This window comes from Labrus bergylta, chromosome 13 (genome assembly GCF_963930695.1).
Source record: "Labrus bergylta chromosome 13, fLabBer1.1, whole genome shotgun sequence".
Classification (NCBI taxonomy): domain Eukaryota; kingdom Metazoa; phylum Chordata; class Actinopteri; order Labriformes; family Labridae; genus Labrus; species Labrus bergylta.
Genome location: NC_089207.1, coordinates 9,598,311 through 9,610,477, shown reverse-complemented (window position 1 = coordinate 9,610,477; position 12,167 = coordinate 9,598,311). Strand labels below are relative to the sequence as shown.

The following is a 12,167-nucleotide window of genomic DNA, read 5'->3' as shown; positions in this document are numbered from 1 at the left end:
TTTTTGACAGTGGGAGTACAGCTTTTCACTTTGATAACTCATTTTTATTCCATTCTGATGTTTATCATAATCCACCAATAACACAATTTTTCAAATCACTCACTTGACTTTTTAGTGAATCCTAATGAAAGTTACCCAAGCACCTACAATTCTTCCTTGATTCAGTTAGGTAGAGTACACTTATAACCATTTAAATATATCTTATTAAAACAACACAAACACTCGTTATCAGTCAGACAAGCTAAGATGTTAGTGGTTTAGTCAAATCATGAATCGTCTTATTTGCTTTAAGATTATTAAGATTAACTTTATTGATCCCGCAAGGGGAATTTCTGTTTTTACACTCTGTAAGTCATGCAACACACACACAGGCTGAAATAGATACACATGCACAAACAGGATCCTGTGGACATGCACTAACGGAGAGATGTCAGAGTGACGGAGCTGCCCACAGCGGGCGCTCCTGAGCTGATGGTGGGTGGGGGGGTTTTGTGCCTTACTCAAGGGCACCTCAGCAGTGCTCAGGAAGTGATCTGGCACCTCTCCAGCTACCAGACCCTCCGGTTCCCAACCCAACTCCCTACAGACTGAGCTACTGCCGCCCTTAATGATGTGCAAAAAATGTCACGTTATCCTGAACAGTGTTGTCGTCTCTTATGAGTTAGAAGATATTTGAAAATTATTGAGATCACTAAGTGTCTAAAAGGTATCTTTTCAAATGTATTTGTTTATGGGGAGAAAGTGTTTTCCAAGCTGATCGTGTATGCAGGTCTTGTGTTTTCCCCAGAACGCCATTCCCTACATTTGAAAAAATCTAATCTCAAAGCAGAAAACATCCAACACCATTTTTGCTTATTCCATTCGTCCAACCATTTAATTGAGTGCAAGAAGACAAACAAAACAGAAGTGTTTGAGGGGTGAGCATTTGACAATGGTTTCCATAGCGTGTACAGTAACTTAACAAAGCACATCAAAAGTATTAGATATAACATATGGGACATGTAAATAATGGCAGCCAGCGTCGCCTACTTCTGGCTTTACAATTACTGTAACACACTGACTGCCGCTTAGTGCACCCTCGCCCAAGAAGAGTGTTCTGCATTATTGTTAAGATAAGGAAATCAAACAGATTATTATATTAACATTAACTCATTCACATGAATAAATGTCATTTATTAAAGAAAAAAACCCAACCCCGAACCACCTCAACTGACTCCTTTTGATACAATGGAGTCGCGGCTCTTCTCCTTGCACCTTCCAGAAGTGTGAGCACCTCACCCCAGCTGCTGTCTTATTCTTTCGTCACTACTCAAAGCTCATGGCAACAGGTTGATGTCAGAATGTAGATCGACAAGTAATTTGCAAGCTCTGAATTCAGGTTCAACTCCTTCTTTATGGCCCAGTTACAAAGCCTGCAATATGGCTGATGGTGCAGCATCTCCTTCCCGGGCACCACCTTTTAGGAGGTGATTAAACTGGGAGGAGACCTGGGGGTAGTCCAAGGGCTTGGAGGAAGGATTATGCATCTCATCTGTTCCTGGGACTACTGGAGCTGGAAAGTGTTGCTGAGGAGAGGGACATCTTGGGCAACTTGCTTATCCTGCTGCCAACGTGACCCGGCCTCAGATATGTTGAAGAAATTGGATGGATGGATGGATGGATGGATGTAGAGATGGATGGATGTAGAGATGGACGGGGCATAAATTGATGGATGGACACGAAAAATTTGGTACAGCCCAGAGATGTCAACAATGACATCACCAGGTCTGTTACAACTGGGGAAAGCTGGCTTTTTTAAGCGGTACCACTGGGGGATCTGAACAAATGCACAAACAAAAATAAGCATTGACCAAGAAGCAAATAAGTGATTAAAATGTATCAAAACTTTAACCAACTTATGTCTACTTAAACTCGTTGATACTTTGGAGTGAACTCAAAATGATTGATTACAAAACAAAGCTGGGATAGTGAGCGCTGCAGTGTTATGAAAGCAAAGGTAAAAAAGAGCAAAGTCAGCACGTCTGACTTATGTTGGTAGCCTCAAGACACAGACTTTAACTAGTTATCTTTAAATGTCCAAAACACAGCTTACAAGTCTACACAGATATTTAGATGGTCATTGCTGCTAAATGTTGACTCGCTTTGTGTTTCCCCTTATATCTGGATTGTTTTGGTAGACTTAATACTCCCAATAGTCTTAGACATTACATTCACGTTTAGGTAGGGTAATATGGAGACTTTAGTATTATCTTTAGGATAAATACAAAGCCTATGAGATGGTCTGGCAGAACTGGCTTGGCAAGACACTGTACCACACGTGTGCTGTTAATTAATTTCTCCTCATGAGTATTATATAAACTTCTTCAACTTAAGCCATCTGATTCTCCTCAACAGATAACTACAGGAAAGAAAATACTGCCTAACCACAATTCTTCTGCGAGATGCTATCTGCTCACTGTGCTTGTTTACATTGCTGGGTGGTAGAGCGAGGAGAGCGTACCATTAACTGGAGCTACAGCCCCGGTTAGTGGCGGTTGGCGGGCAGCCAACCGCCACTAACTCAGTTCTTTGAACCGACTCTTTCTTGGGCCTACTGAAGAGGGTAATGATGTTTAACACATGTATTATTTGGGTCAGTGAGTCATCATCTAGCAGGTAAGCTAACCAAAAAACTGCCCTCCTGCTCTGTTAAATTGCCATTCCCCTGACTTGTAAATACGTAAAATAAAAACGTCTCACCTTCAACTTCTAGCTTTCTGGAGCCGGACGTCTTGTACTCCTTCTCATGATGTTTCCAGGTACAAACACACGTGTAGATGCCCTCTTGACTTTTGTCAACGTCCATAATCCACAGCTGAACGTCTTGTTCGTCTGGGAAAATATTGGAGTCCTTGATCGCAGGCAGGAGGGGCCACAAATGTAGGGAAGGAAAAGAAAAGGGAAAGAGGTTAGCCTTATGCAATGTAGAATCAGGATAGAAGATGGAGAGTGTTAGGGCATTTAAACATTTAGATACCTTCATGCTCCTTTTAGTTCATGTTCCTCTAAACAGAGCTGTCGGTTTACATGTCAGAGAGCTTACCCCTCTAAACTGATGTTCAGTCAGGACCACTTTGTCAAGAAGGATACTTTGACGCAATTATTTAAATTTGGCGGTATGTCTCTGGGAGGGATCTCCCTGCCCTTCCACACGCTTAGGTGGAAACCATTAGGCAGGAACAGCACACAATTTGCCCTTCCCATGCATACAAGGAAAGCTCTGATGCAGGGAGATGAGCAGAAAATCCCAACATGACAAGCATGACATTGATTAAGTCAGAATAGCAGAAAAGGAGGAGCTGGGGAGGAGGAGGCACGCAAATGCGTTTGCAAATGAGGCTTGCAGAGGGAGTAGCAAAGAGTAGGCAGGCTAGAGCAGTTTAAAGAATGCGGCATTTGGCCAATAGGACGCTTTGAAGCAAATCAGGCTTGCGTGAGATAAGCTGTTACCAAAACTCTGATAACAGAGTGTGACTCTGTGGCCTGCCTGAACTTCTGCTACGTTTGCTTATCACTTCCTTTATTCAAACTGATATGGAAACATATTTTCAAACATATTTTATTTGTGTTTAGGCTTATAATGAACATGTTGGAGACCATTTTTATGACCCGCTTTTTCAATAAACATGAAATTAAAACTGAGGTGACACTAAAGTCAGCTGTGGAGATCAGCGTCTTTTTAAAAGCTCTCTGTGCTCTAATGTCAGAAACTTCGACTGCACCTAAAACCCTTTGTTTATTTTAAGTATTTTGAAGGTCTTGTGCTCGAATCGGATGTTCGTTGCTATCTCTACAAACCACAATACAGCGGCAAGAAGTTGAGACTGATGGAGGAACAGGAGGCAGCAGCCGAGGCACAAGACCTGCCTGTCGGCGGCGCTTTGGGCAAGGAAACAGGGCCGGCTCGAGTTTGGGCGGAGCTGTGCATTCTGGGAGTTGTTGTCTTTCATCCACATGAGCCAAAAAGTCACTTTCTGCCTTTTCTCAGTCAAGAAGGCACCAACTTCAAAATGTATTTCACATTTCTACTACATATATGACCAAATGTCAATACAGATTCATGTTTCAACGGGTGAAGTATCCCTTAAACCTCAACATTAAAAAGTAACGCTTAAAAAGACAAACAAGAACAAGACTATTGTGCATTTTCATAGTGAGAGAATTGAAAAAAACTAATAGTTTAACTTAATTTCTTTATAAACATTTTGAAAATCGTACTGAATTCGTATCATTACCCCAGTATCTTGATACATATTGTATGGTAAATTGATTCAATCGCTACATCCCCCGTCTCCCTTGAAACGTTAAAACTGTTAATCAAAGTGTTCATACCTTCTCCCACGAGAGTTTTCCTCTGAATACACTACACGTCTCTTTGACGTTATCTGGACACGGGATCTTTCTGTTTTTGGAACCTCCGCTGACTGTACGAAAGAGGACTTCTGTGTTTGCATGGCTTTTGTCGAAGACCACGAGTTTTAAGTGATAGTTGAAACACTCTCCCGAGCTGGTTCTATGCCTGAAAAAGAAGCAGAAGTTCTCTCAGGCACTTTGTTTACAGCAGCACTTCTCATGATCAGAGCATCACATGAAATTCATTCTTAACTGAAGTTGAGTTTACTTACTGGGCAGTGTAAAATCCAGAGTCCTCGATTTGAAGGTTTAGGAAAAAGAGAGCCCCTCCGTGGTAATGCACCATTCTGTCCTCGTTGTTTGAGATTTCCTCTGAGTTATTTTTGTGCCATGTGATGTTTTCATCTGGGATATTTCCGTCCATTAGAACATAAGGCAGGAAATAAAACGCTTCACCTTCAAGTCGGTGAAATATTTCATTGTCCATGTCATTACATTGGAGCTCGTCTGTGTCTAAAATTGAGGGACAAAACACAGAGAGTGGTGTTAATAAATAATCCCGTATGTTGTGCATTCATGGGTGTGTACATGTGCACAAATACAATGATTGCGATTGTTACAACATTGTACGGCTTCAGTCCAAAATAATGAAGAACAACAGAGTCAAGCTTGGAATGACCAAGAGAAAATGTTTAGAAAAATATTTTCTATAATACATGAGAGAAGGTGTTCATCCTGCAATAGTACATTCATAAGAGATCCTTAAATATGAGATAACACATCAAATGTTTAAATGGAGGGGGGGGGGGGGGGGATTTGATGCCGACCGCACGTTTAAAAAAAGTGACAACACAAGAATGGAAAAACATTTTTTATAATATGTCTTTGTGCTGTTTTTAATTAAATAAGGGGGTTTCAATATTTAGCAAATCTTCATGTTCTGGTCTCTTTATTCAAATTTCACAAGACATCCCCCAACTCTTCAAGATAAAAAACACACTTTAGTCCGTCCAGTGACACTCAATCATTTCTAACTTTCCTCCAAATTTTCACTTTACTGTGAGTTGGTTTCTTCATAAAAAGGTGCAAACATCTTTGCTTTTTAAAAAAGAGACTTAAATGTGCACTGCTCCTTTAGTTAAATAGAAATAACTCTGTGCATTTGTTAGAACGCGGGCTGTAAAATGTGACAACATGAGATATTTATTAAATGATAAATGTCTATTGTCATCTTTTGCTTTTGTCATCATAAATCATGGGCAACATAAATGAAGCACCGTCAAATTAAGGGCAAAATCTGTCATCAGTCATACCACTGATTGCTTCCTCATGGCACAGAGGAAGACAGAAAATTTGAATGAAGGCAAATAAAACAAATATGGAGGGGACTGAAATGAGGAAGTGACAAAGAAGAGGATAAGGACTTCACAAAATGTTGCTGATTGGAAAACATTAAGGAGAACAAGATGAAGAATGAGATGTTATCTGTGTTGGTTGTCCCTGTATACAGTAACTCAAAATGTAAATAATGACAAAAGGTAATGTGTAACCGTAAAGGGATTTCTGTTATCACAAAAAAATCTGTCTGACCTTAAAATAGGATGACTTTAAGTGAACTCTCTATGGTTGTTAGTCATTAAATAGTGTGCTGCATGTGTATGACAGTGTGGGGATGCCTTCTTAAATAGTTGAAGCTGCATAAACAAGAACATGAACACAAACCTACCTGAACAGTCAGATGTGGTTATCAGCAGGAAGAAGACGGAGAATAGAAGTCGTGAAGAATCCATCTGAGAGAGACAGAGTGCATTCAAAGTTAAACACGTGATTTAGCGTCTCGGTCAACAATGAACATGGGTCCTCTTATATTATGGTTAAGGGTATAATGGCAAACTCTCTTCCACAAAACTGTCCAGATGAACTGGTCCATGGGGCGAATGCATGGAGCCATCCTGAAGACTCTCCAAGTGTGGGATGTGGCCTACAATCTAGTTAAGGACAGTGTGCAACGTGCTTCACCTTATATTTGTGCTAGATTTTTTGCCTATTTAACCTTCATGCTCTTAAAGTGTATTTTCTTTGTTTTTGTTACAGTTTCAATAAAGGCAGATGTGGTTTGAGAAGACAGTTTGAAGTTTTATCATTTTTCTTAACATTTTAAGTTGCAATTTTAAAGGCACTGTTTATTTATTATTTTAAAACATGGTGTTTTATAACCTGACTTGCAAGGAATCATTTATCAAATCACTAGGTTTAGAAAATAAATATATTGTGTCCATTTTGGTAGAAGGAAATTAATCTATTGCTAGGTGTAGTATTTACAATTCACAGTAAAAATCTGCAAATAAACAGTATTAAACAATTAATTCTTTCGACAGTATTTTCCTGTTAAGGTTTAAAATCACAGCTTTTTGCCTTGCCGCTCAACGGTGATGTTGAAAAAATGTAAATTTCAGCAACAGCAATATACCATTAATTTTTCCGTAACTTCCTGGCAACCCTACTGCCAGTTGTTTACCGTTTTTTAACAGGGGGAAAAGAGTGTACATGGGCAGGAGGTTTCAGGTTTCTAAACATCTAAAAGGTCCTTTCCCCAAATGTCATTCCCCACACACTCTCTCTCTTTCTGATTTCTGAATCTATCCGCTGCCCTAAAATACATCTGTACAATAAAAGGCATAAAAAGCCCCAAAATAAACCTTAAAAACCAAAGAAAAAGTAGTTGTGTTGGATTATAATTCTACATTTGTTATTTAGTCTATGAAAGAGGCACTTGTTGTTATCAGTGAGTTTTCTCGAGTCTTTTGGGGCCCCAGGCAAAAAATTGGTGAGAAAACAACTTAAATCAGGCTTGTAATTACAATAATATATTTTATCCATATAGCGCTTTCAAAACACTCAAAGAAACAGTTTACAGTTACATTCAGACATAACAAGTTCAAGGAAAATAAAATGTTTTTGTGACATTAAAACAATGTCACAAAAAGCAAGATTATCTCAGGTTTCTAGCAGCTGAGAAGGAGAGCAATGGGCGGGGAAATGTAGATCTACATGTGGATGTAGTTACACCAACGGTGTAACTGAAAATGACGACCATGTATGGGGGGTTTCAATTCACATCCCCCAAGGATGTGACTCTGGCTCAGGATAGAGGCCCACTCAAAATCACATGAATAACTACAAACATGACAACTCTCTCTCTCTCTCACTGCAGTTGCACAACATGCAGCGGATGTGGTGCTCTAAAGCAGAATCAGCACAGGATAGAGGGATCTTATCTTCATGTGCAGTGAGCTTCTCTCCTAATATGACCAAAAAAGCTGCAGCATCAAAAACACAGATAACAACACTCAGAACTCTGGCCCTAACAGAAACATGTGCAACAGGCACCTGGAGCTCATTGTAACCCTTTAGATAAGACAGTCTTCATCGTAACTCGTATTTAACAAGTTATATTTGCTGTTTTAAATTGCAACACAAATTCCTAAAAAGAGGATTTGAAAAACATTTTGCCATTTTTAGATAACAAAAGTTGAATCTTAGAAATGGCATTGCTTTTGCAGTTGGACTTAAAACAATTTGTAGATCGTTTTTAAAAAAGGAAAAAAAATTACATAAAACGCAAGCCGCAACCTCTGGTGTTGAATAATTAAGCCAATGCAGGAGAGCAAAATCCTGTAGTTCGTCAAGTGTACACTTGAGGCTGGTTTCAGGAGCCCCCAAAAGTCACATAAACACCACAGCCAAAAATGCAGTTTTTACAGCACAAATTAACATGTTTACAACCTGGTGCAAAAAACCAAATGGGTCTGATTGTTCCTAATGGGCACACACTGTTTTGATTTTATGAACGATACGTGTTATGCATAGGTATGCGCATAAAATTCATCAGTCATCAGGGTCATCAGTTGAGTCATTAACTTAAGTCACAGTTTAGCCTGGAGATGAATAAGTGACCAGATTGTTATTAAGCAGATGCCTAATCACACATTTAGAGCTCATGCAACAACATTGGCATTCACTCAGAGACGTGTTTCCAGCCATCTGGCGTGTAAAAATGCATCACGCTGTGCTGTTTGATAATGACCAGCTTCTTTCAATCTATAGACTTATGGGTGTCAGCAAGCGAAGGAGTAAGCAGTGAGAGTTCTTTCAGACGTCTACTTTGTTTCCTCCATAAAACTTTAGCGAGAGGGAGAGGTTGATTATTTGATCCCTTACAAGACATCCTTTTACTGTGGGATCGAGACTTTCTACAAAGTCCATGATTAAGCCTTGATTTTAAATAAAGTTGGTACTTAACAGCTTCAGAGTGCTCTCAATCTCATTTCTGACGTAGTCTTTCTGCAGTTTTGGCGCCTTGGGAGTTTATTTTATTTTCCTTTTTTAATATTTTTTATTTCTGGGCTTTTTATGCCTTAACTTTAGAAATAGGACAGTGGATAGAGTCAAAAAGTGAGAGAAAGGTGGCGCAGTGGTGCAGTGGCGCAGTGGGCGCCCCATGTCTGGAGGCTATAGTCCTCCAAGCGGGCAGGTTCAAATCCAGCCATGTGGCTCCTTTCCCGCAGGTCATTTCCTACTCTCTCTCCCTGATTTCCAACTCTATCCACTGTCCAATCTCTCAATTAAAGGCACAAAAAGGCCAAAAATAAATCTTAAAAAAAAAAAAAAGTGAGAGAAAGTGTTGGGGATGACATGCAGTAAAGGAGTCACAGATCAAACTGGAACCAGGACCACAGCCAGGGCGCGGACGCTAACCACTAACGGGCTGCTGGTGCCACAAAGAGAGATCCTTTTCTAAATAAAGCTGCTTTCTGCTGTTGCTATAGGAGCAGTGATGTGTGTTTTTGGGGTCTAAAATTGATTACTTTCAGAGTAACTCACGAGAGACGAAGCCTTTTTTTAAACCCTGTCATAGAGCTTTAATAGAGCTTTAACCTCACTGTTATTTCGGTGGTGCAGAAACTTAAAATACATAAATGAAACACTCAAACAACAACATCCATCACACACAGTTTGTCTATGTGAATGTTGTCAGCTCTTTCCAAAGTCTGTTGCTATGGCACCACGATTTAAACTTTGATGAATTCAGCATAACTCAACATGGAGGATAACACTCTTTTAAATATTCCATGTCCTCCTCTGCTTCTTTTCTGAATGAAATTGTTGTGAAGGTGTTTCATAATCTATCACTCAAGGTTACATTTAATGAATAGACTGAGTGTGCATAATTATCAAAAAGAAAAGTTAGATATAATTAAAAGTTTAGTTACGTATTTGTCCACATAGACTTCAGTACTTTAGGATTCTTTTTTTTTGAGACGCAGCTTTATAAAAGATCGCTACATCAGTTTAAAAACCTTCAACTTTTTAAGATCTTTTTATTAAGAAAATGTAATAAAATATATAAATGAACCAAATTTATGTACATCTGATGGTTTCAAATTATCTTTTGCTTTTATTTCTTTGTCCACAAACATCTAGTTAAGAGTCAGTGAACTCTAAACTCAATGTGAATAAACACGACCTCAAATAATAACCTTAATAATAATTAATAAAATCTTACCTCATAAAGTTTCTGCTGGCAGCTTGAGTGCACTCAGTCAGTCAGACTCTGTGCTGTCTTCCTCCTCTGCTTGTGTTTTTATCTGCTCTGCTGAAGCTGAGCTCAACATCGGTTTCACATTAAGAGGGAATCAATATGCACACCCACACAGACACACAGACACACACACGCCTTGTCAGAAATGTATAAACCAGCTAAACCCGACAAGTTTGTGTCTGTAAAAAAAAAAAAATCATTCAGTAAGCTATTGGAGGTCAGACTGACCTTGGACCACACAGGACATGTTAGTGCTAAAAAGCATACATGCAGTTAAATGTTTACAGGGCAACGCAAGGAATTCACAATGGACTTCACACTTCTTAAAAATAAAGGAGACAGATCTAAAATTTAGATGTTCATACTACCAAAAATGTGAGTTTAGAAATCCTCATTAAATGCAGGTGACATTAAGCCTTCAAAATCCAAAGGAAACATCATTTAGTTTACATCACGTCTTATTCTTTATGTGCCACCTAAAAAAAGTGCATTCCTTAAAGTTTCATGAGCAGAGCGATGCTTTAACTCTTTAAACTGCCAGAGTAGTTTCTTTGATCATGAATGCAAAGTGTTATTTGAGCACACTGTTGTCAGAACTGAGACATAAACACAGCTTATGTGAGAGGACTGTGCTGTAGGTATTCAAACTAGATCAGACAACAGGCTGTGTCTTGTCTGCTTGATTTGCATGTTGGATAATAACTATTTACATGTTGCTAGGTACACTTCCAAGAACAAGATAGGTTAACAGGATCAGGTCACTGATGACATTCACAATGATGTGACGTGAATTTATGAGTGCTCTGAATTCTCCTCTACTCCTGGACTTTCAATAACATGGTTTGTTATGTTAGGAGGTTCTCTGCAATGAAGTAATGGGTTGTTTGACAAGCAAATACACCGCCATTCAGGATTCCCGCTAAGTAAGAAAGCACACTGACATCACTTTCCAGTGAATCAACTCAGGAAATAACTGTAACTACTTAATAAGAAGAAGGCTTGGTTATTCGAGGTCTACTGTAGAAGTACTTCCTTAGAGTGCAGGTCATTATATTTTGGCTGGTTCAGATTCGAAACAACTGTACCAAAACTCACACACAGGCAAGCAGGGCTTTCACACTTGAGCCTAAAATAACAGAGTCAGGAAACTCTGAAGTTCTCAGTCATGACTGACATCAGACTGACATCAGAGCAAAAAGTCACAAACTAAACTCAGTGATTAAACATGAGTGAAGATTACAGTAAACTATATGAGACACACTTCCTCATTAAGACAGCTGTATATAATTTTTCTTTTTAGACAAACAGCTGCATCCTTCCACAGCGATTGTTGCACAAACGTCCAGCTGCATTACGCAGTGTGTCCTGAGGTCACCATACACCAGGATTCAGATTTCAAGGAGGCATCTTCATAAAACGCTACCCAAAGCCACCTCAATGATCTATTTTTGTATGTGAGAGAACAGATGTTCTGATTAATTCCATAAAAACATTTTCATTTGCTGAGGAGAGACACCCTGGTTTAAAATTGTAAAATGTATAATTGTACATATATACTGAATGTGAGCAAACAAATACATCAAAGCTTTTTCTCAGTTTTTTTTAGACTAATATAGCCTCTTTCACACATGCACTCTTAAAATTTCTAAAAAATGGCTACACTGAAATCTTCCTGACTTGCCTGTTCACATATGCACCTCACAGCAGGAGACTTTCACTGTCAGGCAGGAAGGGGGTATCTCAGAAGGTGGGACATGATAGTAAAAAGAATGAAGCAGAAATGGCATATGAAGCAGTACAGTCCAATGCTGCCATGACAGTTTTTTGTCTTTATATCACACTAAATGTAATTGATGTATTCATAGTTTAAACAAACAAGTGGTGAAGAACCAATTGCAATCAGAAAACGGGTTCAAGCTGATTCATGACGTGAAAGCTCAATTTCACTCTCAGAATCCATTGGCAATCATCATCTGACAGAGGACGCATGCCTCTGGAAAAAAAAAGATTTGAATTTTTAAGTAATTTGTGTGAAGCCAGAGCTTAGCGCTTAACAACTTCCAGGCAAGGCTTCCTTTTACCATGTGGTGGTTACATCTGCATAAGTAAACAATTAATTCTTGGTCCAACACCCAGTTGCTCTGCTGAGTCTTATTTCAACAGAGGACTAGAA

General features: G+C 39.1%; 1 protein-coding gene across 2 annotated transcripts in view; it reads right to left on the bottom strand.

The window, feature by feature from the left end:
• il1rl1 (interleukin 1 receptor-like 1) overlaps positions 1–10,114 on the bottom strand; it is a 32,537-nt gene extending 22,423 nt beyond the window's left edge. The window contains exons 1-5 of one of the 2 annotated variants that reach the window (XM_065962440.1): positions 9,959–10,114; positions 6,119–6,182; positions 4,665–4,905; positions 4,372–4,558; positions 2,740–2,890 (exon numbers count right to left, since the gene is read on the bottom strand). In XM_065962440.1, coding sequence (XP_065818512.1) covers positions 2,740–2,890; positions 4,372–4,558; positions 4,665–4,905; positions 6,119–6,182 — 643 coding nt within the window. In that variant the 5' untranslated portion in view covers positions 9,959–10,114. The remainder of the gene's footprint in view (positions 1–2,739; positions 2,891–4,371; positions 4,559–4,664; positions 4,906–6,118; positions 6,183–9,958) is intronic. The other variant, XM_020649178.3, reaches the window with a different exon arrangement.
• Between the last annotated feature and the right edge of the window lie 2,053 nt (positions 10,115–12,167).